The sequence below is a fragment of the Physeter macrocephalus genome, chromosome 9, assembly GCF_002837175.3.
Source record: "Physeter macrocephalus isolate SW-GA chromosome 9, ASM283717v5, whole genome shotgun sequence".
NCBI lineage: Eukaryota > Metazoa > Chordata > Mammalia > Artiodactyla > Physeteridae > Physeter > Physeter macrocephalus.
Genome location: NC_041222.1, coordinates 77,419,928 through 77,447,497, shown reverse-complemented (window position 1 = coordinate 77,447,497; position 27,570 = coordinate 77,419,928). Strand labels below are relative to the sequence as shown.

At 35.2% G+C, this 27,570-nt stretch overlaps 1 protein-coding gene across 6 annotated transcripts in view; it reads left to right on the top strand.

The window, feature by feature from the left end:
• Positions 1 to 27,570, top strand: part of AGTPBP1 (ATP/GTP binding carboxypeptidase 1) — a 181,559-nt gene that overhangs the window by 92,811 nt on the left and 61,178 nt on the right. For all 6 annotated transcript variants that reach the window (XM_028494101.2, XM_024132913.3, XM_028494099.2 and 3 more), the window contains exons 14-17: positions 8,551 to 9,269; positions 18,059 to 18,142; positions 19,233 to 19,319; positions 19,405 to 19,553. In XM_028494101.2, coding sequence (XP_028349902.1) covers positions 8,551 to 9,269; positions 18,059 to 18,142; positions 19,233 to 19,319; positions 19,405 to 19,553 — 1,039 coding nt within the window. The remainder of the gene's footprint in view (positions 1 to 8,550; positions 9,270 to 18,058; positions 18,143 to 19,232; positions 19,320 to 19,404; positions 19,554 to 27,570) is intronic.

Below are 27,570 nucleotides of genomic sequence, written 5' to 3'. Positions count from 1 at the left end.
TCACTTGTGGTGGGTTCTTGAGTAAGTCCCTGAAACTGCCCAGACTCTTAAACTGTAAAAGGGTTTGAACTAATAATCTTAGATTTATTTAGCTCTTGCTGCAAACCCCCTTTCCATGACCCCGCCAAGTTTCACACACTTAATTCCTGGTTGCTCAAAGAAAAAGACTTAAATGTGAAGCTATATGTGAGAAATAAAAACAGAGAAATACTTGCTAGCTAATGTTTACATTTCACAGTTCTAATTATTCAGGTTTCTCTTTGGGAACTAATGAGCTTTTGGATGCAATAGAAGAAGCAGCAAGTTGCTCCCTCTCCCCCTCCCCCAGTGTCTTGGTACTCCCCATAGATTTGGGGTATGTTGGAAGGTACGTTGAAATCAGGGGTAGTAGAAAGAGGGCAGGAATGAAGGAGAGGTTATTTGTCAAAGAAAAAGAAGAAGACAAGAAGAGGCATTTGGGAAAGGATACAGGGTGATTTTCTTTCATGCCACCTACAGGAAGTATCTGGCTGCTCTTTTCACACTTTTGTGCCCAACTAAGAACCACTTTAAATAAAACCCCAGAGATAACAAATACTGCCAATTTAAAGCAGAAAAAATATATTGTGGAAGGGGTTTAGGGAAGGAATTGATTTTTCTGTGAAGAAATGACCTATTTTCTTCTCTATTTGTATACATATAAGAATTATATAATGTGAGTAAAAACTGTAGGAGTTTTTGATGTGGGAATAGAGATGACTAGTTTGTTAACAGGTGTTAAGGTCAGGATTTTGATTCTCATTATTTCACAAGCCAGTTCTTTTCTTGTAGACTGTGTTGATGAATACTTGTACATTTGCCTGTTAGTTCAACAACCAGAATAGGTCACCTGTGATGGTTTCCTGCTTGGCACCTTTGAAGAGCTGGCCAACTTGTCCTTTAGTTTGGCTGCTCCTAGAACAGACTCCTACTTTTGGCCTGACTTGGTGTGACCAGGGTCAGATGGTAAAGACAGGTGTGTCTGAGTGTTAAGAGCTCTGAGGATTCTTCCCAAGTGAGTTACCCCTTTTTATTGTGTTTAAGCAAAAGAACTTACTTCCAGTATTTCAGATAGTACATATTTATTAATGCCATATTTTTAAAGCTTAAAGTAGAATAGTTAGCTCTATGTATATAGTATATGTTGCAGGAAATAGCACATTTTCTTCTATGTACGTAATTGGAAAATCATTCTAAAGTAATTGTGTTGGCACTCTTTCTCATTTTTCAGTTTCAGAGGAATGCACTGTTCAAACACTTTAGTCTCTAATTTTTTAAGTGTGTGTTGGAACTATGTATAGGCAGCAATATTTAAGTGATGTATTTTTGAGAATTAAAAATATTTGGTTGATTCTAAATAGGAAGTGTTTGAAATAATTTTTTTCAGCTATCATTGTATCAAATGATACCATAATATGAGACGGCAGATCATGAGATACTAAACAGGAATGGAATTAATTTTGATTATGACCTTTTGCACTTGGATTTGCATGTCACTTTCAACATCAACTGCTGAAGCTTAAAATTACTTAATGTGTTTGTTTTTACCTGAACACCACCCACTTTGTTTCCAGATGTGTTAAAGCTACTATTCAATGGCCTGACGGAGGCAGAATGAGTGCATTTGGAGTCCACATAAAGAATTATTAAAGTAGTTAGCAACAGACTTTTTTAAGGGGGCCTTACACATGCTTTTAAAGCTATGATTATTTATTTGTAGAGACAAGTGTAGTTTTATTTTCTTTTGTTTCTTGATAGCAGAATATTAGAAGTGTCAAAATCCTGCATTTTCACAGCTCTGTTTTCATACATCTGTGGTGGCATGATGACATTTACCATATGGACTTTCGTTATGTTTATTTTTTTCCCCTCTTTTTAATTTGGTTTTAAATTTTTATTAAAGTTATGCATGGACAAAGTTTAAAGAGCAAATAGTTTTACATAGTCTAATCAGGAAAAACTGTAGTCTCCTTCCTATCTGCTGTTTCCTACAATCACCTTTCCATATGTTTTTGAAGTTAGTCCCCATATTTCTAAATGATATGCTTACAGTGCCATGTCTTGATATTTCCTGCTTTCATTCTCTCTCTCTCTCTCTCTCTCTCTTTATTATCATCTTAAGATAGATGTCCAGTAATTTTCAGCTTTTCTTCTCTTCTAATATTTACATTTTGAGGCTATAAATTTCCCTCTAATTACTGTTTTAGTTGCATCACACAGGTTTTGAAATTTAGTGCTTTCATTATCTTTGTTTTGAAACTTTTTTCCATTATGATTTTTTCCTTTGATTCATTGGTAATGTCAGAGTTGGCTTTTTAATTTCCAATTTTTTATTTATCTTTTTATTGACTTCTAGCATATTGTAGTAGGATGAGAGGACATATCCTTTATGATTATAATCTTTTGAAATTTTTGAGGCTTATAACTTTGAATATGGTCAATTTTTGTTATTATTTCCCATGTCTTTGAAAAGAACTCTGCTGCAGTTAGGCACGGTTGTATGTTTGCCTAATAGGACAAGATTGTTAATTGTGTTTAGAAGCTCTTTTCTATTCTTATGGATTTTTATTCCTATGTTATCAATTACTGAGAGAAGTGTGTTAAAGATTTCTCATTATGATTGCAAATATATTTCTTTTTGCAGCTCTGTCAGTTTTCGTTACATATTTTTGGAGGCTTATTATTTATTGTGTATAAGTGTAAATTGATTTCTCTTCCTTTCAAATTGAACTTTTTTTTTTGGCTGCGTCAGGTCTTAGTTGCGGCATGCAGGATCTTCCCTTGCGGTGCATGGGCTCTTTATTGTGGTGCATGGGCTTCTCTCTAGTTGCGGCGCACGGGCTCCAGAACACGTGGGCTCTGTAGTTTGCAGCATGCGGGCTCTCTAGTTGAGGCATATGGGCTCAGCAGTTGTGGCATGTGGGATCTTAGTTCCTCGACCAGGGATTGAACCTGCGTCCCCTGCATTGGAAGGTGGATTCTTAACCACTGGACCACCAGGGAATTCCCTCAGATTGAACCTTTTATTGAAGTTAGTTTTTATCTGTAAGACTTTAAGGCAAAAAGTTTTTTAAAAAAAATATTAATGTAGTTACATAAATTTTAGTTACTTGCCTGGTATCTTTAAAAATCTTTTCACCAACTTCTTGTTACCCTTAGCTGTTTATCTTTTAAACAGCATACAATTGGATTTTAAAAACTGAAATCTGAGTCTTTGCTATTTAACTGGAGCGTTTAGATCACTTACATATAATTATTCATATATTTGGATTTGTGAGCTCTTATTTTGTATTTTTATTTGTTTCATCTCTGTGTCTTTGTGTCTTTTTCTTGCCTTTGTTTGGATTATTTTTCCTCGTTTTAGTTTTTTCACCTTTATATGAAAACTATACAGTCTCATTATTTTAATTTTATTCAGCTTTCTTGAAGTATAATTTATGTGCAACAAATTGCATTCATTTAAGGTGTAAGTTTGACATATATGCAAAAATTCTAGTTACTCTTTTTAAAAAAATTTATTTATTTCATTTATTTTAGTTTTGGCTGTGTTGGGTCTTCGTTGCTGCACGTGCGCTTTCTCTAGTCATGGCGAGTGGGGGCTGCTCTTCATTGCAGTGCACAGGCTTCTCATTGTGGTGGCTTCTCTTGTTGTGGAGCACGGGCTCTAGACACGTGGGGTCCAGTAGTTTTGGCATGTGGGCTCAGTAGTTGTGGCTCGCAGGCTCTAGAGCACAGGCTCAGTAGTTGTGGTGCACGGGCTTAGTTGCTCTGTGGCATGTGGGATCTTCCTGGACCAGGGCTCAAACCCGTGTCCCCTGCATTGGCAGGTGGATTCTTAACCACTGCGCCACCAGAGAAGCCCTCTAGTTACTCTTGATAAAATAGTAAATATATGTATTTACTAAATTCTGAAGTTAATTAGGATCTTTCTTTTCTCTTCTTAATTATAAAAGGAAACTTAGGATACTTTATATACACCTCCCAAACCTTCAAAACTTACATGCTTTGAATTTATATTTTAACTCTAGCTTTAAAAAAAAACTCATATGATGCTACTGCTTTGTGTTTAGATTCAGTGTTTAAGATTTACGCACATTTTCACTACCTTTTTACTTTTTATTTCTTCTTGTTTCTCAGACTTACTGTTTGAATTGCTTTCCTCCTGCTTGAAATGTTTTATAGTGTCTGTCTGTCTGTCTCTTTTTTGGTCCAAAAATGTATTTATTTTGTAATTCTTCTTGAAACTACCAACCCTGTCAAGATATAGAATTGTTTCTGTCACCCCAGAAATTCTGCCTGGGTTTCTTTTTAGACAATATCCTCATCTCTTGCCCAGGTAACTACTGATATGCTGTCACTCCAGGTTAATTTTGCCTGTTTTGGAATTTCTCAAAACTGGGCTCATATAGTATGTACTTTTTTGTATAAGGCTTCTTTTGCTCAGTATGTTTTTGAGATTCACCTGTGTTTTGCATTAATCAGTGGTTTTTTTTCCTTATTGCTGAGTAGTATTTCACTGTATGAATATACCACGATTTCTTTATTCATTCACTTCTTGATGAGTATTGGAATGTTGGCAGTTTTGGGCTATCATGAATACAATTAATACTACCATGTGTGTACAAAGCTTTTTTGTAGGAAAGCTTTGTAGGAAATATGCCTTCATTTCTCTTGGATAAATACCTACAAGTGAAATTTACGGGTTGAGTGTATGTTTTCACTTTATAAGAAATTGTTTCTGGTGACTTGTAAGATTGTTTCTTTAGCTTCAGTGCTCTACAGTTTCCCAGAAATGTTTGTTAAGTGTAGATATTTGTTAAGTCTTGTTTAGGATTCATTGTGTTTTGGAATCTGTGAGTGTTGTTTTCTCATAGGATTTGGAAAAATTCTTTATTCTCTTCTTTAGATACTGTCTCTTTCTCTTTCCCCTTCTCTTCTCTTTTGGCATTTCTAATTGAATATAGATTTTCTAACTCTCTTGCATATCTTTTAACTCTTTTTTTAATGTTTTCCTTCTCTTTTGTTTCTCTGTGCTGCATTTAGGTAATTTCATCAGAACAGTCTGCCAGTTCCTTAGTTCTAATTTTTGCTCCATCTAATCTGTCATTAGAAACATACATTAGGCATTTAAATTTGTTTTTGATTTTTAGAAGGTTTAAAAAAATATTTCATCAGTCTTTAACTTCTTGTTTCTTGTCTTTCATTTCTTTGAACATATTAAATATAGGCATTCCTTAGTCTTATAGTTTTATCTTGCAGTTTAAAAAAAAATTTTTTTTTACCGTGAGTTGCTCGTTTTCTTTATAATTTTGTGGAAATTCCAGAAGTTTTTGTTTTTGTTGCTTTTGACAAGCACTGTAATAGATTAAATACCTCATTGAGGATTTTTGGACCACCCTGATAATGTGAATTCAGGCTGCAAATTCATGTGGTGTGATAGCAGGCTTTTGGTACCATTTTGTGAGTAGTGCTATTCTTCACCCTCTTAAGTGCTAAGGTTTGAGACAGTTGACTTTCCTTGCTATTACTTGTTTTGTGGTAGGGTATTTCTAGGGCCTGTATATTGAAGGTTTAGTTTTCTGGGGTTCCTCTTTATGGGAGGGGTATCTTCTGTTGGACTCCCCACTTTATGCAAGCTCTGGGTTACTCTCCTGTTCTTTATACTTTTTGAGATGGGAAAACCTATACCCTAGGTCACCTGTTTTAACAAACATTTTTCAAGTGAAAGCCAGCTTCAGTCTTACAACTTTGGGATCCCATCTTCACTTACTATTTGGTTTTTAATCCTTGCTTTCTTATTCACTTGTTGTCATACTTAAAATGTTTTAATATCTTTTTTTTTTTTTTTGGCCGTGCCGTGTGGCTTGCAGGATCTCAGTTCCCTGACCAGGGATTGAACCCTGGGCCAAGTCAGTGAAAGCTCTGAATCCTAACCACTAGACCATCAGGGAACTCCCAAAATATTTTAATATCTTTTCCAACAGTTGTATATGTTTCTGTGGGGTAGATACCTATCCCACCACGTTTCCTACAACAGATTTTTAAATGCAGATTTCTTCCTTTCAGCCCTTTTAATGCAGAGAGACTTACCCATTACCTCCTTTGTGCCTCCTTGTCTCCTTGTATTAGATATAGTACAGAGGCCGAAAGTGAATTATATTTGAATCCCTGGTTTTTATACAGTGGATATTTAAGGAATGAATCACAAAAGAAAAGAGTCTTAATTTTGACTACATAATGTGTGTGTAGAAGTTAAACAAAATTAAAAGGTGAATTGTAAATCCAGAAAAATTGTTGCAAAAATGGGTTAAGGGATGTGTCTCTGTGTGTGTGTGTGTGTGTGTGTGTAAATAAATGTGAGAATTTATACTGCAAAACAAGAAAATCCCTATATTCCAGGAACAAATATATTACCTATGAAGAAATAAACTGGTTAATAGATATATGGAAAATTGTTTGCTTTTCTAATAGTCAAAGAAATGCAAATTAAAGTGGCGGTAAGACCATACTTCTTATCTACCACTTTAGAAAACATTTTTAAAAACTATAGTACCTAATGTCAAGGAAGAGAAAAGTTGAAATAGATACTCTCATATACAGTTACTGGGAATAGTATTAATATAAGTATTTTTGGAAGGCATTTGGACAATTTGTATTAAACATTAAAATTGATTATAGTATCTGGCTCTGTAATTCCATTTCAGTGCTTGGGAAATTATCCTAAACAAAAAATGTATGCAAAAGGATGTTCATTGCAGAGTTCTTTATAATAGCAAAATTTTGGAAATGGCTTAAATATACATCTTATTTTTTTGTTTAAATCCTTCCATATTCTGTGAAGGATTTTATGCCCAGCAATAGAATAAAGGTTAAATCCATTGAGTTTTTTTTTTTTTTTGATACAGTCTTACATAGACCAAAAAAATGTCTAAAAGTATAAAAAGAGAAAAGACTACTTGATCTGTCAGCAGCATCCTTTTTTTTACTTGTCTTCCAGGACACTTTTCTTTCCTGGTTTTCATGTTTCCAGCCCAGCTTTTTCTTCTCCATCTCCTATTTCATTTTCATCTCCTCAACCTCTTAAGATTGTAGTATCCCGAGGTGTACAGTCTTTTGTCTTCTTCTCTTATCTGTCTGTTTCTTTCCACTGATGATTTCCAGTCTCATGGCTTGGAGTAGTGTCTGTATGTGAATGACTCTCAAAGTAACATCTTCTGCATACACCTTTCTTCTGAATTCTCAATGCATACATTCAGCTGCCTGCTTTACATCCTTGTCTATATGTGACTAGCTCACACTTACCATTCCAAAGCTAAACTCCTGATGCTTTTCAGTTGTTCAGGCAAATACTTTGGTACCATCTGTGACCTTTGTACCTTTTACCCTGTATCTGGTCTATCAGGATATCATGTCTTTTTGTCCTCACAATACATTTAGAATCTAACCACTTCTTACCAACTTCCATAGATTACTGCAGAGGACTCTTAATTGGTCTTCCTGCTTCTATTACCTGCACCCCCGCCACCACTCCTCCGCAGAAAGAACCAAACTGAACAAAAAAGAATTACGTAGCCCCAAATGCCTAAATGCTGTGGTTAAGGAGCCTGCACTACAGTTTTGGTTTTTGTCTTTTCCCCCCACCCCCCTCCCCAAATATGTCATGTCATGGCTCTCGTCTTCTCAGAACCCTCCATGGGCTCCCCGTCTCATTCAGAGTAAAAAGCAAAATTCTTACAATAGTCTGCAAGGCCCTACAGTATCCTCTTTACCTCTTGGACTTCATCTTGGTCCATCTGTTCCAGCCATCCTAACCTCCTTGCTGTTCTCTGACCACACCAGGCCTTCTCCCACTCAGGAGTCTGGGAACCGGCAGCCGTCTCTGTCTTTGCTTATATCTGCTCAGTGAGCCTTCCCTAGTCAATGGCATTAATATTGCCACCCACCTCTCCTCCCCCTGGCACTCCCAGTCCACATTACCCCTTTCCCCCTCTTCTTTTGCTTTAACACTTTACCCTCTAACATTCCATAAAATGTATTTGTATCATGTTATTACTTTTTCTATTGACAGTCCTCTCCCCTCCTTCTGTAGAATATAAGCTGCAAAAGGGAAGAGTTTTTTTTTTAACTGATGGGTCTTAAGTGCCTGAAACAGTGCTTGGCACAAAACAAACACTCTAAATATCTGTTGAATTAGTGAATAACAATTTAGCTGTTCTGTTTCCTTTAATAGATTTTAGATGATTTTAATGTCTCTATACTTTTCTAAAATTTCTCATATTTGTTATATATAGGCACTATTTTTATAATGGAAAAAGTAAAATAAGTGTAATGAATTTTGTGCTGGTTAAACATTTTGTCTTTTATTAGCAAAATTAAAATATACCCTGTTTTATCCATCTTTAAAATTTTCAAATGTTAGGTTTCTGAATCAGCATATAAAATGAATATGAAAAAAATGAATATGATCTTAGTTTTGTTAATACGTGTAAATATTTACATATAAAAGATTAAACTTATTTTTTATTTTCAAAGGACTATGATTTAATCTCCAGAGAACCAAAAGCTTTTGTATTTGAGGGAAAAGTGCATGGCCCTATTGTTGTTCCCACGGCAGGAGAGGAAGCATCTGGGAATTCCAGCAATTTAAGAAAAGGAATTGTAATGAAGGCGACTGTGTCTCCTAAAGGAGATGAAGATAATAAGAAACCAGCCTGTGCGGATCTGGCAAAAGAAGATATTAAAGATAATGACAGAACATTACAGCAGCAGCTAGGTGGTGATCAAAATAGAACTATTTCATCGGGCCATGGCTTAAACAATGATATTGTGAAGGCCTTGGACCGAATTACATTGCAGAATATTCCTTCTCAAACAGCCCCGGGTTTTACTGCAGGAATGAAGAAGGACTACAGTCTCCCTGTCACTGCCCTTACGTGCGCTAATGCATGTTCACACGTGGCTACTTGTGGGAATGTTCTGTTTGAGGGAAGAACTGTTCAGCTAGGCAAGCTTTGCTGTACTGGAGTCGAAACTGAGGATGATGAAGACACTGAGTCTACTGCATCAGTGGAACAAGCATTAGTTGAAGTTCCTGATGGACCAACACTCCACGACTCAGATCTTTATATTGAGATTGTGAAAAGTACAAAGTCTGTCCCAGAATATTCAGAGGTGGCTTATCCTGATTATTTTGGTCACATTCCTCCTCCATTCAAAGAGCCTATTTTGGAAAGGCCTTACGGTGTACAAAGGTGAGTTGCAGATTTCCTCTTCCTCATAAACAAGATCATTGTCAAAATATGGAGCATGCTGAAAAAAACTGCTTTGGGTATTTAGGAAGAAAATTACTCGTAATTAAACTTAGTGTCGGCAGAGCCCCCTCACCTGCCTGCTTGTATCCCTCACAAGCATCCTGTAGTAATAAATCTACTTTTTGCCTATCAAAAGAAAAAAAATAAAGTTAGTGTCATTTTTTTATCCTGCTTTGGAAATTTTGCATTGTTTTGAAATTGTCTGTATGGGTTTACTTTATTTTCTAAGTTCATTACCTATTCAAATGAAGCCAGCATAATAAACCTAACCATTGTACAATTTAGAAATTTTCTATTTAGAATGATTCTGAAAATATAAAAAGATTATTTAGTAATCTTTGAAAAAATATTATATTAGTTATATATTAATTTAGTAATTTGATTATTATTTGAACTTGATTTAGGTATATAATCTAAAAATAGCAATATGGGCAGCATTATTTTGTTGTAAAATTTGGAATTGGAAATATACAATATAAAAATTTGGGATTCATAGAACCGAACTTATTAAATATTGCCAATTAATTTTAAAAATTATGGTTAGTATTAACTGTTGCCAACTAGTGAATATTGGGCACGTAAATACATTTTTGGTGCAACTTGACTGTTTTCAGAGGTTATGATTAAGGGTTTGTGATGGTAGCTTACCAGTACTTAAGAACATTTATATGTTCTTGCTATGAGTATGGTATGTAATGATGACGGAAGACATTACTGTGCATATTTGATCCTCCTTAGACTATGAGCTCCTTTAAGGCAACACCTGTGTCTTATTTATTTTTTATATTTAGTAAATAATATAATTAATCATTTTTGCTTGGCAACTTAGTATATGTTTAATGCTACCAATTGACTCCTTGATCCATAGGTATGGAATCACATACAACATAGCATCAGAACAAGGGACTGACTTTGCTGGGATGTGGGGGGGTGGGGTGGGAGGAGATGGGGGGGAGCCTTTGCCTCCACTGGTTGTATCACAGACTGCATCATCCAGAGGCGACAGGCCTCTTGGAGTGCTGGAGTGGCCTTCAGAAGGCACAGATGAAGCTCCAACTCAGAGGAAATACTCTACAAGGATGGGCTGCAGTCTTTCAGGATGCAGTATAGGCACTAAGTTAGAAACTTCCATTTGGTTCTGTATCCCCAGTAGAAAGACTACTGGGTCTGGGAAGCAGAAGGTGGAAACAGAAATAGTCCTACTTACTGTAGCTCACAGTGTCCCACTGGGGAACTTTTTGCAGGCGTGTGTCCCTGCGCCTCTGAGCTCTGCAGCGTTAGTGGTCCTAGTCCCAAAGTGGGTGTAGTCTTTCCACAGGGGACATAGCAAGGGTACAGTTTGACTGCAAGCTGTGGTTGCCAGTGATTTACTTTAGTCTCTTGTGTCTAGGACCAGCAGACAGGACCCAGATCAGCTAAAGGAGGTAGGATTGCTTCTACACAATGGCAGCAGGTTGACTATGGGTGGCACTCAAGTGATCCACTAACTTTAAATGTGAGTGGACACATGACGGCCACCCTGGAATGAGGATGATATGATTGCCAGGGTCTCAGACACCTAAGGAATGTTTGGGTCACTTAATCACATCAGCTATCAAGACCTGCAGAGGTGTGATAGGTGAGGCAGAGGGGAATTTTGATAGATATCGGAGGATGGAGATGAGTTGCAGCCCTGAGAATAACTGCAGTGATGGATGGGGACAGCGTTTGTCCTGCTCATGTTTTTCTTCTAAGTGTCTCCTTAGTAGAGGCCCACAGGAACTGTGGAGCAGCTGCTCTCCAAAGATGGTTGGAGAAGTGGATCCATGCAGCACAAGTGTGGGCTGTGGCAGCCATGGCAATGAGTTTCTCATCTCTCCCTTCCTGAGAGAACCTGCTGTGAGGCTTGTAGTTGCCCCCAGCCTTCAGCCACTGTATTTTGGAGATCCCTTGCAGTATTATTGCTGAGACCATGTCCTCTCTGCATTGCTTCAGCCATTGGCTGACCATGATGGTGGTACTAGAGCTGAGCCATTCCTGACCAATGCGGGGATCTGATCATAGGCAGTCTTTGCTCTGTGGCTTCTTGTTGGCGTGGTCGAGACTTCTGCAGAGCTGCACTGCAGTGTGAGGCTTTCCTACTCAGTGTTCTCTCTCTTCCCGGAGGTAAAATCTGCTTTTGGGACAGACCTGAAGGCCTTTCACGCCTAACTACTGCTCCCTCTCCCCTTTGTTTTTCACACGTGTTTCCCCTAATAGATCTCTTGCACAGTTGGCTGCAAGAGATTGTGATTGTGTCTGGCATTTGCTTTTTGAAGGACCTGAACTGACATGCCTGGCATGAGTCAGAATCAGTCAGCAGCTAGATTTTTCTCCTTTTCAGCATCACCGCTTAGCCTCTCTATCTCCTGAAAGTCAAAGATGTCATCTTGACTACAGAAGGCACTTCCTGAACTTTAAGCATTTTTTAAATACTGACAGCAAGTTTCCTCATTAAATTGCCTCAGTCTGAAAGTTTTAATTTTCCTTATTAGCCTATAATATCTGAAGTAAGATTAGAAGGAAGGAAGATTGTGGAATTGGGCTATAACTATTATATAGGTCTCTGATTCTCAGCCTTAATTTAACTACCAAGGATCCTTATTTCCCCTCATGGACTTTGTTATGAAAGCTTTTCTCAGTCAAGACTCTTATTTAAGTATTTTACCCATTTGTGCTAATAAAAGACATAAATTCCTGCTAAGCAGAGCCTCTGATTAACATTAGATCACCTTTTCAGTTGATACATTTATTGATATTGATAAATAAAGAAACTTGTTTTAATTAAGTGTAGCTATACTGCAAATAAATGTATCATGGCCAGGAATAGTTGTTATACCTACTCTGTGGGTTCTCAAAATGTCTGTGCTGCAGGTGGGGAGCTACACCCTCAACTCTGGTGGCCTCTGTCCTCTTTGAGCAGCTTTTTCTAGTGTTGGGCTTTGTCATTGCCTGGCTGGGTCTTTAAGAGAGGATTCTTCCACCCACAGTCCCATAGTCTACTTGCTGTCTCCCCAGGTCTATGCCTTTCCTGGTAGAGGAGAAGTTTATACAGACTGGAATTACTGTGACTCTTCTCACTCTTCCCCTCTTTCTTCATATTTATGGTGAATTCTTTCACCTCATTCTTGAAACACAGACATTGCGATTGCTTTACGCATCTAATCAACAGATTAGAAGTTCGACCTCTTGAGTATATTAGGCCACCTTCAGATTTTTTTCCTGAAGTAATTGACTTTTTCTTTTGCCTCTCTACACAGGGTAATATACCACGGAGTTTGTTATGTTATTCAAACCAAAGCTTTAAGATATAATTTTGAAACTAAACAGCATGATAAATGATAAAAAGGTCACTCAGAGTTGGGATATGTGTTCTAAAGGTGGGTGTGTTGGTGCAAGTTAAAGTGCAAAGGAGATGGAGCTCAAGGAAATGAAAACACAGAAAACCCAATGATTTACAACCCGGTTTCCTGCATCCACTCTGGAAAATTTACAATGAGAAAAATAGGACCCTAAAACACCTTGGAGGGTTAGATGATCCATTTCTCCTGGAAGTTTCAAAGATTTCTTACCCCACTGATTTTTATCACCTTGGTAAAAATATTTTTTTGCCTTCTGATTTGTTGCAGCAGAAGTAAGTCAGAGATTATGAAGTAATCTAACCTTTGCTAGTCTCTTTTGCTGCATCATTATATATTTTGTGTGACTGTGAGTGTTTCAAAGAACACCTTTCATCTTATTTGTCATAATTTCCATTTTCATATCATTTGTCAAAATTTCCGTGGGTGTCAGATATTTGATGTGAGGCAGGAATATAACTCTATGTCAATGAAACCAAACATTATGATTCTGTTTATTTAGATGTGTAGGACTTTCCCCAGTAATGTTAATTGCTTTAGATATAACTAATGCAAAAAATATATACTTAAAATGTTTCTGAATTATCAATACATACTAGGCAGCAGTACTCTCATATTTGAGGGTTGTTACTCTTTTTCTCCTTATTTTATGAACTCTGCAAATATTTGTCAAGTATTTATGTGGAATTTGTGGTGGGCAGTGTCATCCTGATGCAGAGAGATACAATGTGTCAAAGCTTCTTTTCTCCCATCATATTTGAATAATGGGTAGAAAACTTCAGAATTATTTGTTCCTTCAGGTGACATTAATTTGAGACTGGAAGAACAAATGCCTGTAGCGGCAATACTTGGACAATTGGACTTGACTTGAGAGTGCTGAGGCCATGTGGCATGGTGAGGCGTTTTGGCAGGTCAGGATACTCTGAAAAGCAAGTCGAAACACATGGATTCTAGACTGGGCTCTCCCACTGACTTTGTGTGTGTATATTTGAACAAATCACTTTATTTTTCCAGATACCAATTTTCTTAAGTAAAAGCAGATCACTGTTTTTGAAACTGTGGGTTGATGTCCATTAGTAGCCAGTATTGAAAGAGAAAATAACAGTGTGTCACATCTAGTGCATCCAGGTATTGTTTTATAAACTTTTTGTTTCAGCTGTGTGTGTGTGTATGTGTGTGTACACTTGCGTGCATGTGTGTGTATGTGTGTGTACGCTTGCGTGCATGTGTGTGTATGTAGGGCTGTGATTTTTTTTAATGTATTTCTTGAAGGCCACGATTAAGAAAGTTTGATAATTCATCTAGACCAGGGATAGCAAACTATGGCCCACAAGTCAAATACAGTTTACTGCCTATTTATGTTCAGCCCACCAGCGAAGAATGGTTTTTATATGTTTAAATGGCTCAAAAAAATCCAAAGAAAAATAATATTTTGTAACACATTAAAATTATATGAAATTCATATTTGTGTCCATAAATAGTTTTATTGGAACACAGCCAGTCCTATTTGTTTATGTACTATCTATGGCTGTTTTTTCACCACAGTGGCAAGGTTAAATAGTAGTGACAGAGACCATGTGCCTTGCAAAGCCTAAACTATTTACTGTCTGAGCCTATATAGGAAAAGTTTGCTGACCCCTGTAGCTAGGTAGTCTGAAGGCTTTATGGTTCTGTATTTGAAATAAAATATCAAATATGGGCCAGGTAATAGGTATTACTAAAATACTCAGAAGTGCTTCCTTTTTTTTGAAATACATTGAGGATATTGATTCTAGTTTGTTTATCTTATTTGCCTCATCTTCTGAAACTTATTTTTTGAGCAAATGATAAACATTTTGTAAATGTCAACTTTTAGCTCAGTCCCTATCTGAGTGCAGTGCAGTAACATTGTAAATGACTGATGTCAGAATTAATGAGGATTTACTATTTTATCATTTTCAGAAAAGGAAGCATTAGATTCCTTAAAATTATTCAGTGAAAATATCTTTTTGTCATTTTGAATTTCTACTTTATCATAATCTTTCTTGTATGTAATCACTGATCTTTTTAAAAGAAAGTACAATAAATGAATAAAATTTCATTAAAAATCTCTTCACCTCATTTGGAAGGGGAAAAATCCATTATAAGATTCATATCTCAATGTGGATAATGCACTGACATTTTAAAAAATTATTGTAAATACATAATGATGATTACTTGAAATCCATATTTTTGGTTTAAGTTGGATCAAAAATTAAAATGAAGCATCTCAGTTTAAAGTGTGCTTAGCATTTTTTGGTGTATTTTCCTTGTTTTCATATTACATAAAATTAGCATTTTGATTTTCTTCACATTGTTTTTCTGTATGTTTTAGAAAAATTGCCTAGCTGTATTTTATAATAATAGATATTTTCTTATAAAATATAATTCATGTTACCTTGTTTTAAAAAAGCATTTAAGGTATTTTATGAAAATACTTTCAGCAAAATAAAATGAAAAAATTGGCAAAGAAACGCGGTGACTCTTAACCTCAGAAATATGTTCAGCATTTTTCAAAGTAAGAGACACTTTTTTTTTTTAACTGGAGTATAATTGCTTTACAATGTTATGTTAGTTTCTGCTGTACAATGAAGTGAATCAGCTCTATGTACATATATATCCCCTCCCTCGTGGACCGACCTCCCTCCCCCCGTCCCACCATGAAAATTAAAATGTACTGAGATATCATTTCCCACATATCAAAAATTGGCTAAAATGTGGAAGCTTGACAGTATATTCTATTGATGAGGCTGTGGAGAAACAGGCTCTCACATACATTGATGGTGGGATTTTCAAGTGATAATACCTCTTGTGGAGGGCAGTCTGACAGTCTATCAAAATTAAATTCCTTTGACACATTAATCCCACATCTGAAAATTTATGATATATATATACAATATATATGTACATATACACATGTAATTTGCACATCTACGTTCAAAGTTTCTCATTGTAGCATTGTTTTGAGATTGGAAGCAACTCAAATGCCCATCGATCAGAGACTAGTTAAATAAATTACGGTATATCCATTCTATGAATACTTTGCAATGATTAAAAAACAAAGAGATCTCTGTACACTGATAGAAAGAGCTACAAGATGTATTATTAAATAAAATAATCAAGGTGCTTGCAGAAGGAAAGTAATAAAAGTAGTTAACTGGATAAATGAACAGTGTGGGTTGTGTTGAAAGTGAGAGTCTTCGTTTTATACTTTTATGTAATATTTGATTTTTGTACTAGGTCAAATTTCTGTTGAGAAATTTAAAATTAAAAAAGTAGGTGAAGGAATTGTGGCAAAAGCAAAATAAGGAAAGCAAAACCTTGGATTTCTTTATATCACGTTTAGAATGGTTCATGTACTTCTGGAATGGAGATAATAGACGTATTAGTAGTTTTCTGCAACACTAGCAGAAAACTTTTATATTGGGGGGTTTTTACGGGCCAGACACATAAATAAGTAAAAAGCACTTTGTATGCAGTGTGTATATGCTTATAAATTATGTCATTTAATGGTATAACAGCTCTATGAGGAAATTGCTATTATTTCTCCTGTTTTATGGAAGACCATGCTGAAGCTTAGGATTCTTGAGGAACTTATCCAAGGTTACACTGCTAGCAAATGGCAGAGCCAAGAGTCAGCCTGGTCTACGTCATGAGCCTGTCCTGTTAGGCATTCATACATAGTGATCATATATATGTGGTTATACCATACTCATGAAGAATATCTTCTACGGGTCCTCAGAGAACACTTATGTAATGAACAACATATCCCATAATATCCTGATGGTTGAGTAAATATAGCAATGAGGTGTACTAAATTGTTTCTCATAATGTTGTTCTGTAATGGTTGAAACCTAACAAAAGTACAATTTTGGTGTTGGCCACATATCATGTGAACTTTTGAGTATTTACTAGACTGAATGGGCTGCAAATTTTTCAGACGGCCTTACACAAATTATTTTCTTCTGAGCCAACACAAATTATTTTCTTCTGAGCCAAGCCTTTGATGATGAATGTCAATAAGTTTGAGGTTATAGTCCCCAAGGGTACCTAGAAAATATTTATTGTTTTGTTTTGACTAGAGAGCCATATATTTTAATAGGCAGCTGAGGTAAAGTAACGAAGGATTGATATCTTTTATGAAAGCTGTGCTGCTTAACACAAATGTATGAATAAAAGGCTAATTGTCCTCTTTATTAATGAGGTCTGAGGGCAGGGCAAGATTTCCCTCTGGTATTAGTTTTAGGTCTAATCTAAATTTAATATAAATGGGGAGTTATATCGCCGAAAATGCAGTGTCAGAGGTTGAAAACCAGTGGCCTGTAGGCCATATTCAACTTGCTTGTGATTTTAGCTTCACTTGCAGAGGTTTTTGGTTTTGTTTTTTAACTGAATGCCAACATTTAACATTTGAGAGATTCCACATAGAGATCCAAGTTTCTGCTGTTTCTCGGAAAATTGGTATGACGTCCTTAACCTCTGTTTCCTACCTGGCAACATTCAGTTGTTTTTAGATAGAGTCTGTGTTCCCCAGTTTTCCACAGGTCTCCTCAGGTACATCACCTGCTGGCCCTGTAAGTGTCGAGCTTTTTTACCTTGTTTTACGTTACAGAACATTGCTGTAGAACTGAGCTATTATATCAGCCTTTTAATACCATTTTCCTTAAGTAAAGCCCCAAACTTTTGTAAGTATTAATTTTTTGTACATTTGTGGTAGATATCAACCTTAAGATTTAATAAATTATTTTGACAAATGGATGTAATTAGTCATTCACCATACTTGAACACTTGTATTTTTTGGTATGGTATGTATGTAAGTGCCATCTCTTTCATTGTTGGAGATCTGGTTGATATAAATTTTGGATTTGTTATTATTATAATTAATAGCTTTTTAAAAGTTTGTTTCTTTAGAAAGAATTTGACTTTTGAAAGTTACAACATTGACTCTAAATCAAGGATTTATATCATAATCCTTTGATACTGGGTTTTTTTCTTGATATACTGCTTTGTGAGTGATGAGTTATTTTTTTGTAAAATAAAAATTAATAAATTATGCTTAACTAACTGCTAGATTAAGAATTTCTATGTAGAAAAGCATAATAGACATTCAAGATTTTTTTTTTCGAAAACTATTGGCCTTGCAGCTATTTTCTGTAACTCAGACTTAAAATACTGGTTTTTGTCTTGTTATGAATTGATTTTTTTTTGTACACAAAATATGTAGAGGAGTGATCATTTTTATTTTAAGAAATATTTTTATCATTTTATACTTTTTTATCCAAAACTTGGGAGATAATAATGAATTTTGGTCAAACTTCTTTTTTATGATTTCAGGACAAAAATTGCCCAAGATATTGAGAGGCTAATACATCAGAGTGATATAATAGATCGAGTGGTATATGACTTAGATAACCCAAAGTAAGTATGCTTTTTGTTTGTTTGTTTTACTTTTATTGGTTTTATTCCTACTGTAAAATTTCAGTGTTCTTTTAAAAGACAAAAAAATATAGTTAACTTCCACCTAGTTCACCCTCACTACGTTTTCATCTTTTAGCAGAGATGTAATGGTAATGTAAATCATGTTTATTTACTTAAATTGAATATATTGCAAGCTTTTATTTGATCTTAGGTGGGCTTTTAATGGGTTTAATAAGGGAAAGGTCACAAACTGATGCTTCGTTTTTAAAAACTGAAATTACCTCCACTTAAGAGAGTGGAGATATCACATGAATGCTGAAATTTTGTCCTGTAATACTGAGCCTTCATTTCCTTAGGACAACAAATTACCATCCCCTTTAGAAGGAACATATGCTTCCTAACTCTCCACAGTCCCCACTTCTCTCTTTTGTCTCTTACTGCTTACAATCTGCTTCAGTCCTTTAAGTTACTTGCCTGACCTTTGAAGCCATTTGTTTGTGATACTTGATGTTTTAACATCACTTCCAATTTAGGATTATCACTCGTACCATTGTATTTTATGGTTTAAATATAAGTAAATAAGTGAAAATGAAAAATGATGAAGGTGACTACTATTTATCAAATAAGAAATTTAATCAGTGTTTTCCCTCTCCCTCAACATTCTAATATTTTGGGGAAGTTTCATATTTCAGTAGTCTCATTTGGAAGAAATAAAACATTTTAAAAAGATTTTTGTTAGAGAGTTAGGGTAAAGTTATGTCAGAGCTAATGACTGAATTTGAAATAATATTCTCAAAAATGAAAAACAAATCTACCTTATTCATAACTTCTTAGTTATTTCTAAAATTTTTGTGATTAACACTGACTATAAATGTGGGAACAAATCTCTACTCGTAATTATAATTTTTTTGTCTATAAATATTAGCCGAAGTTTGTATTTTGCTTGTGTTGGTTTTGTTCTTTGGTTTAAAAATAGTGAGGAGGGTGAGGCAGCAATAATGGTATATTATTAATCTGTAGTGTAGTTTTATTTTTTGCTTACTTGTTTAAATGCAATGTATTTTATTATTCACTTTAAAATTTCATTTAGTTATACCACTCCAGAAGATGGAGATATTTTGAAGTTTAACTCCAAATTTGAATCTGGGAATCTGCGCAAAGTAATTCAAATTAGAAAGTAAGTCATTAAAAATTTTCCCATTTTGTATGTGCACAGATTATTTTCCTAATTTTCATCAAATTTGTTTATTTTCTGTTTTCAGAAATGAATATGACCTTATTCTGAACTCAGATATAAATAGTAATCATTATCATCAGTGGTTTTACTTTGAAGTCAGTGGAATGCGACCAAGCATTGCTTATAGGTTCAACATCATTAACTGTGAAAAGTCCAACAGTCAATTTAATTATGGTAAGACAACTTTCTTTCCCAATTTAGAGGGCATGCAGGCATTGTAACTGTAGGATAGAAGTTTTTTAAAAATTACTAATGTTTTTTAAAAGTTTCAGTGTTCTTTTGTTTTTTCTAGTTTTCAAAATTCAGATATTTATGCAAGATTTGACATAAACTAAGCTTTGCTTTTTTGGTGAAAAGAGTTACCCTTATAAAAGCAAGCCCTTTAAAATGTAATAAGTGAGGTTGATTTCATCCAAATTGAATACAGCTATAAAGATTTATTATGTCTGCTGCTTAAAATCATTTTTTAATAAAGTCTGTTCATCCAGAAGATAATTACATAAAGCAGTCTCTTTTTAACTGTTTATTTTGAATAGATTCATAAAAAGTTAAAGTATTGTAGAAGTTGCAGAAAGGTTCCATGTTCTCTTCACCAGATTTCCTCTCATGGTTACATCTTACATAGCTGTACTAGAATACCAAAGCCAGGGTTTCAAATACTAGTGCTATAGGTAGATGGCATTTTTACTAACTGTATTTATTTATTCACTTTTATAAAATAGTACTTACGGGCTTCCCTGGTGGCGCAGTGGTTGAGAATCCACCTGCCGATGCAGGGGATACGGGTTCGTGCCCCGGTCCGGGAAGATCCCACATGCCGCGGAGCGGCTGGTCCCGTGAGCCATGGCCGCTGAGCCTGCGCGTCCGGAGCCTGTGCTCCGCAACGGGAGAGGCCACAACAGTGAGAGGCCCGCGTACCACAACAACAACAAAACAAACAAACAAAAAAATAGTACTTACTACTTTAAGTTTCATGAAAATATTTTAATATTTACACTTAAAAGCACACATTTTGGAGTGATGCTTCTCTATTAAAAAAAACTATACTTCTGTGTGATAATTTCTTCCTTTAGTGTCATTTTAAATTTAAAATGAATAAAATTCTGTAAAAGTAAATCAAAACAATGGGACAGATGGCTGCTTTAGTTTTTAAGTTTCTCCTGCCCTTTGGGTATTTTTGTATGTATATCATCCTTTCCAAACCCACTTTGTGGAGAATTTGAAAAACACAGTGTTGTTAAGAAAATTAAAACCATCAACAGTACATCATCCAGAGAAACTTATTTTATTTGTTTATTTTTTATAAATTTTATTTATTTATTTATTTATTTATGGCTGCGTTGGGTCTTGTTGCGGTGAGCAGGGGCTACTCTTTGTTGTGGTGCACGGGCTTCTTATTGTGGTGGCTTCACTTGTTGCAGAGCACGGGCTCTAGGCGCGCGGGCTTCGGTAGTTGTGGCTCGTGGGCTCTAGAGTGTAGGCTCAGTAGTTGTGACACACAGACTTAGTTGCTCCGCGGCATGTGGGATCTTCCTGGATCAGGGCTGGAACCCGTGTCACCTGCATTGGCAGGCGGATTCTTAACCACTGCGCCACCAGGGAAACCCGAGAAACTTATTTTAATGTTTGTTGTTTCTTTCCAGCTTTTAAAATAATGCAGTATGTGATTTCTCCATACATATAGTTATGTATTTATTTTAAAAAATAATGCTCACAACCCACGCAGTTTCATAGTCTGTATTTTAACCAAACATTATATTTATATTGTCAGTATTTTTCTAGTTATTAAATATCCATCTGAAGCAGAGTTTAATGGACATCCTATGGAAGTTCTGTAACTCATTTATCCAAACATTCTGTTGTTGGACTTGCTTTTTTTTTCCTTCCAGTTTTATTGAGATATGACCGACCCTACAGCACTGTGTAACTTTAAAGTGTACAGCATTATGATTTGACTTATATCATGAAATGATTACAATGTTTAGTGAACCTATTACAGCTTAAGTTGTTTCTAATTGTTTTCTATTTTAAATACTACTGAGATAAACATTGTACTAAATATTTGTGTGTATAATAATTTAGTTACACATTAACAGAAGTGGAATTTGTCTGCCAGCTGTAAATGTGTTTTCTTTTTTTTTCTGATTAGGAACAGTGGCTCTTATGGGATCCACTGTCCAAATTAGGGAATTTGGTGAAGAAAATACACTTTAGAGAAGAATCTCTAAGAAGGAAAGAGAAGAAAAAAATCCGCTGTTTAGCATTTTGTTAGCCATCCTTAAACTTATTCACATTCACATAATTTTAAAATTAAATTTCACCCTTTTATAGATTTGGGATCACAATATGCAAACTCATTTGTAAACTATATTTTTAAACTACACAATATATTGTAAAAACATTTCCCCGTGCCATTACATATTTTCAGCAACATCATTACTAATGTTTGTATAGTATTCTATTGAGTAATGTACAATAATTATTTAAATGATAACAGATTGACGAGAATTTGTCTTTTTCAACATTTCAAAATTAGGAGCTGTGTTGCAATAGATATCTTTAATTATTTTTTTGAGTGTATGTTTCTGATTATTGCTTTGCCATAGTAGAATTTCTCAAAGGAAATGAACTTATGTTGGTGAAGACTAGGGAAAATGGGTCCTTACAGTGTTGGTGGGAGTGTTGAATTAGTTCAGCTTCTTTGAAGTGCATTTGATAGTATGACTTTAGTGTTTATATTTAACTTCATCCATGCAGGATTTATTTTGGTATATTCTGTGAATTGGGATCAAACGTAATCCTGTCGTTTGTAGTTTGTAGTTAAGCAGCTTTAGCTGAACTAATTCTTTCTCGAAAGAGTTTTAAACTGTTGTTGATATTCATTGAGTTGTCAGAGGTTTACATTTGTAACTCATTTGCAACTCTATTCCTGACCCACTAGTAACAACAGGATAGGGAACATCACTCAGAAGACATTGTACATTGTTGCCCTGTTATAATTGTTATAGAAAACGGTCAGTTTAGAAAAAAACAGATTAGAAACTGGTTTAAGGTATCACACTATTGCTTACTCATAATTTCTGACTTTCTGAATTTGGGTGGAATTATTCTGACCTGTTAGTGATACTGTGTATCCCTTTTGGTTTGAAACACCACAACTCTCGCAAGCTGTGGCCTTCACGATATACTAGCATTTGTTTGGGGGCTGTGTGTTGCTCTAGTACCACTTGATTTTAATTATTCTGACCTTTCAGTCTTGTGTAACATCATTGTTGCTCTAGAACCATTTTGTTTTTTAATTTATTTTGACTTTTAATATAGTTTAATATCCTGTAGTCTTTTTCAAAAACAATTTAACAACTTTTTCTAACTTTATTTTTCCTGAATAGTTTATTCTGAATATCATTCTGAGTAATTTTATCAAGTGCCCCAAATTTCCATTGCATTGAACTTATAGAATAATGTGGGAGAAATTGGATTTCTTATATTGTATTCGATCTTGCCACTTAGGTCATGGTGTATTTGTTTACTCAAGTTTTTTATGTTCTCACCTAAATTTTTTAGTTTTCTTTTTGTAAGTTCCATATATTTCTTAAGTATACCTTCATTCTTAAGTATTTTATGTATTTCTTTTTTCTGTTGTGAAAGAGTACTTCTCCCTATTTTCAAGCTTGTTATTATTTATAATTAAGAAAGCTAAGGATTTTTATATGTTTACTTGAAAATCAGACTCCTTAGTTTCTTATTAGTTCTCATAGTTTCTCAGTTGATATTTTGAATTTTCTTGGTAGGTCCCTAGAATTTCTCCTTTATCCCTAGTTATATCATATATGTTTCATTGCTTTTGGCTGGAACTTTGAGATTGTTTAAACTAAAAGGAGACTTTGGGCATCCTTGTTTGATTTTGAATTTAATGTGAGTGCTGTGTGTGTGTGTGTGTGTGTGTGTGTGTGTGTGTGTGTGTGTGTTGTGGCGGTGCCCCGCAGCATGCGGGATCTTAGTTCCCCGACCAGGGATCGCACCCACGCCTCCTGCATTGGGAGCGTGAAGTCTTAACCCGCTGGACCACCAGGGAAATCCTGCTAGTATTTATGTTATGTATGTCAGCTCGTTTTGGGATACATATTCTTTCTCATACTAAAGAATTGCTATTTTTACCGATTTTTAAAAATCAGAAATATTTTATTTCACTTTTTGCATTTATCAGTGTGACCATATAATGCTGTGAGCTGTTAATGTGCTGTATTATAATTATTTAATAATGTTTCTAATAGTAAACCATCCTTGAGTTTCAGAAATTAGTCTGTTTTGCCCTGTGAGTTAATCTTTAATACAAATATTTTGCATTTGTTAGTATTTTGTTTAAAGGTTTTTACATCATTGGTTATAAGTTAGACAAAACAATTTCCTAATTGGAGGACTATCTTTTTATAGTTTTGGAAGCAGGCTAATGCTAACATTGAACACTTAAATGAACAGCTTTTATTTCCCTACCCAGTGTTCTGGAGCAGTTTAAATAGCATTTATATGTTTTCATGAAACTTGGAAATAATGCACCTCTAAAGTAGTCTGATTCTGTGCCCCTTTTTGGGGGGGAGAGGGAGCATCTGGGTAACTTCTTCAGTTTTATGTGACTCCATATAGTCTAGTTTTCTATTTTTTACTGAGGCAGTCTTGATAATTTATTTTTTCTTACAAAGGTGACATTTAAATTTTCAGAATTCACTAGCAGAGAGTTGTATGCGATATCTGTAGTATGTGTACTTGCATGTCCCCTTGTTTGCTTTCCATTTTGTGTGTGTGTGCTTAAAACGTAATTTGTTTTATTTTACTATTTTAAAAACCTGGCTCTTAGTTTTATTCATTATTTCCTTTAAAAGTTTTTTTAAAAATTTATTAATTTCTCCCTTGTTCTCCCTGTAGGTTGATATTTTTTCTCTTTCTAACTTCTAGTTTACTTGCTTAAATTTATTTAAATTTATTTTTGTTTGATGATCAAGCATTTAGGGTTTTTGTTGATTTTTTTTTTTTTGCGGTACGCGGGCCTCTCACTGTTGTGGCCTCTCCCATTGCGGAGCACAGGCTCCGGACGCACAGGCTCAGCGGCCATGGCTCATGGGCCTAGCCGCTCTGCGGCATGTGGGATCTTCCCGGACCGGGGCACGAACCCATGTCCCCTTCATCGGCAGGCAGACTCTCAACCACTGCGCCACCAGGGAAGCCTTAGGGTTTTTTTTAAATTGAGGTATAGTTGATTTACAATATTATATTAATTTTAGGTGTACAACATAGTGATTCCAAATTTTTATAAATTATAATCCATTTATAGTTATTAAAAATATTGGCTCTATTCCCTGTGTTGTACAATATCCTTGACGCTTAATTGTTTTATACATAGTACTTTGTACCTCTTAATCCCCTGCCCCTATCTTGCCCCTCCCACCTTCCCTCTCCCTACTGGTAACCTAGTTTGTTTGTTCACAATATCTGTGATTCTGTTTCCTTTTTATTATGTTCACTAGTTTGTTTTAGTTTTTATATTCCACATATACATGATAAAATATAGTATTTGTCTTTGTCTGGCTTATTTCACTGAGCATAATACCCTCCTGGTCCATCCATGTTGTTGTAAAGGGCAAATTTTATTCTTTTTTATGGCTGAGTAGTATTCCGTGTGTGTGTGTGTGTGTGTGTGTGTGTGTGTGTGTGTGTGTGTGTGTACACCACATCTTCTTTATCCATTCATCTGTTCATGGGCAGTTAGGTTGCTTCCATATCTTGGCTATTGTAAATAATATGAACATTGGGGTGCATGCTTATTTCGGGGCTCCCAGTCTGTTCCATTGATCTGTGTATCCATGTTTGTGCCAGTACTGTACTGTTTTGATTACTGAAGCTTTGTATTGTAGTGTGAAGTCAGGGAGCATGGTACTTCCGGCTCTGTTCTTCTCTTTCAAGATTGTTTTGGCTATTCAGGGTCTTTTATGTTTCCATACAAATTTTAAGTTGATTTGTCCTAGTTCTGTGAACAGTGCCATTGGTATTTTGATAGGGATTGCATTAAATCTGTAGATTGCCTTGGGTAGTATGGTCATTTTAACAATACTGATTCTTCCAATCCATGAACATGATGTGTCTCTCCATCTGTGTCTTCTTCAGTTTCATCAGTGTCGTTTTGTTTTTCGATTAAAGGTCTTTTACCTCCTTAGGTAGGTTTATTCCTAGGTATTTTATGCTTTTTTGATGCGTTGGTACATGGAATTGTTTCCTTAATTTCTCTGTCTGATAGTTCGTTGTTAGTGTATAGAAATGCAACAGACTTCTATATATTAATTTTGAATCCTGCAACTTTACTGAATTCATTGAAGAGCTCTAGTCGTTTTTTGGTGGTGTCTTTAGGATATTCTATATATAATGTTATGTCATCTGCAAACAATGACAGTTTTACTTTCTGTTTTCCAATTTGGATTCCTTTTATTACTATTTGTTTTCTGAAAGCTGTGGCTAGGACTTCTAATACTATATTGAATAAAAGTGAGGAGAGTGGGCATCCTTGTTTCTGATCTTAGAGGAAATGCTTTCAGCTTTTCATCATTGAGTATGATGTTGGCTGTGGGCTAATAATATATGGCCTTTATTATGTTGAGGTATGTTCCATCTGTACCCACTTCCTGTAGAGATTTTATCATAAGTGGATGTTGAAATTTATCAAAAGCTTTTTCTGCATCTTTTGAGATGATCATATTGTTTTTATTCTTCAATTTATCAATGTGGTGTATCACATTGATTGATTTGTGGATATTGAACCATCCTTGCATCCCTGCAATAAATCCCACTTGATAATGGTGTACGGTCTCCTTTTAACATATTGTTGGATTCAGTTTGCTAATATTTTGTTGAGGACTATTGAGTCTATGTTCATCAGTGATATTAGCTTATAATTTTCTTTTTTTGTGATCTCTTTGTCTGATTTTGGTGTCAGTGATGCTAGCCTCATAGAATGATTTCAGAAGTATTCCTTCCTCATCAACTTTTTAGAATAGTTTGAGAAGGATAGGTGTTAACTCTTCTCTGAATGTTTGGTGGAATTCACCTGTGAAGCTATCTGGTCCAGGACTTTTGTTTTTTGGGAGTTTTAAAATTACTGATTCAATTTCATTATGGGTAATTGCTCTGTTTATGTTCAATCTTGGGAGATTGTACATTTCTAGGAATTTGTCCATTTCTTCTAGTTTGTACATTTTACTGGCATATCTCTTATGATTCTTTTTATTTCTGTGGTGTTGCTTCTAAATTCTCCCTTTTTATTTCTGATTTTTATTGATTTGGGCCTTCTTTTTTTCTCGATGAGTCTGGCTAAAAGTTTATCGATTTTGTTTATTTTTTCAAAGAACCAGCTTTTAGTTTCACTGATATTTTCTGTTGTTTTTTTTAGTCTCTATTTTATTAATTCATGATCTTTATGATTTCTTTCCTTCTACTAACTTTGGGTTTTGTTTGTTCTTTTTCCTTTAGGTGTAAGGTTAGGTGTTTTTTTTGGTTTAAAGTTAGGTTGTTTATTTGAGATTTTTCTTGTTTCCTTAGGTAAGCTGTATTGCTTTAAAATTCCCTTTAAGAACTGCTTTTGTTGCATTGTATAGATTTTGGATTTATTGTGTTTTTGTTTTCATTTGTCTCCAGGTTTTTTTTCCTTCAGTGATCCACTGGTTGTTTAGGAGCATGTTGTTTAGCCTCCATGTGTTTGTGTTTTTGGCAGGTTTTTTTTCTTTTTTGTAGTCTTATGGCATTCTGGTCAAAAAAGATGCTTGATATGATTTCAGTTTTCTTAAATTTACCGAGGCCTGTTTTGTGGCCTAGCATGTGATCTATCCTGGAGGACGTTCCATATGCACTTGAAAAGAATGTGTTATCTGCTGCTTTTGGACTGAGTGTTCTATATATATCTATAAAGTCTATCTGCTCTAATGTGTCATTTAAGGGCAGTGTTACCTTATTGATTTTCTGTCTGGATGATCTGTCCATTGATGTAAGTGGGTGTTAATGTCCACTACTAATATTGTGTTATTGTTGATTTCTCCCTTTATGTCTGTTAATATTTGCTCTTTGTGTTTAGGTGCTCCTATGTTGGGTGCGTATATATTTGTAATTGTTATATTTTCTTCTTGGATTGATCCCCTGATCATTATATGAT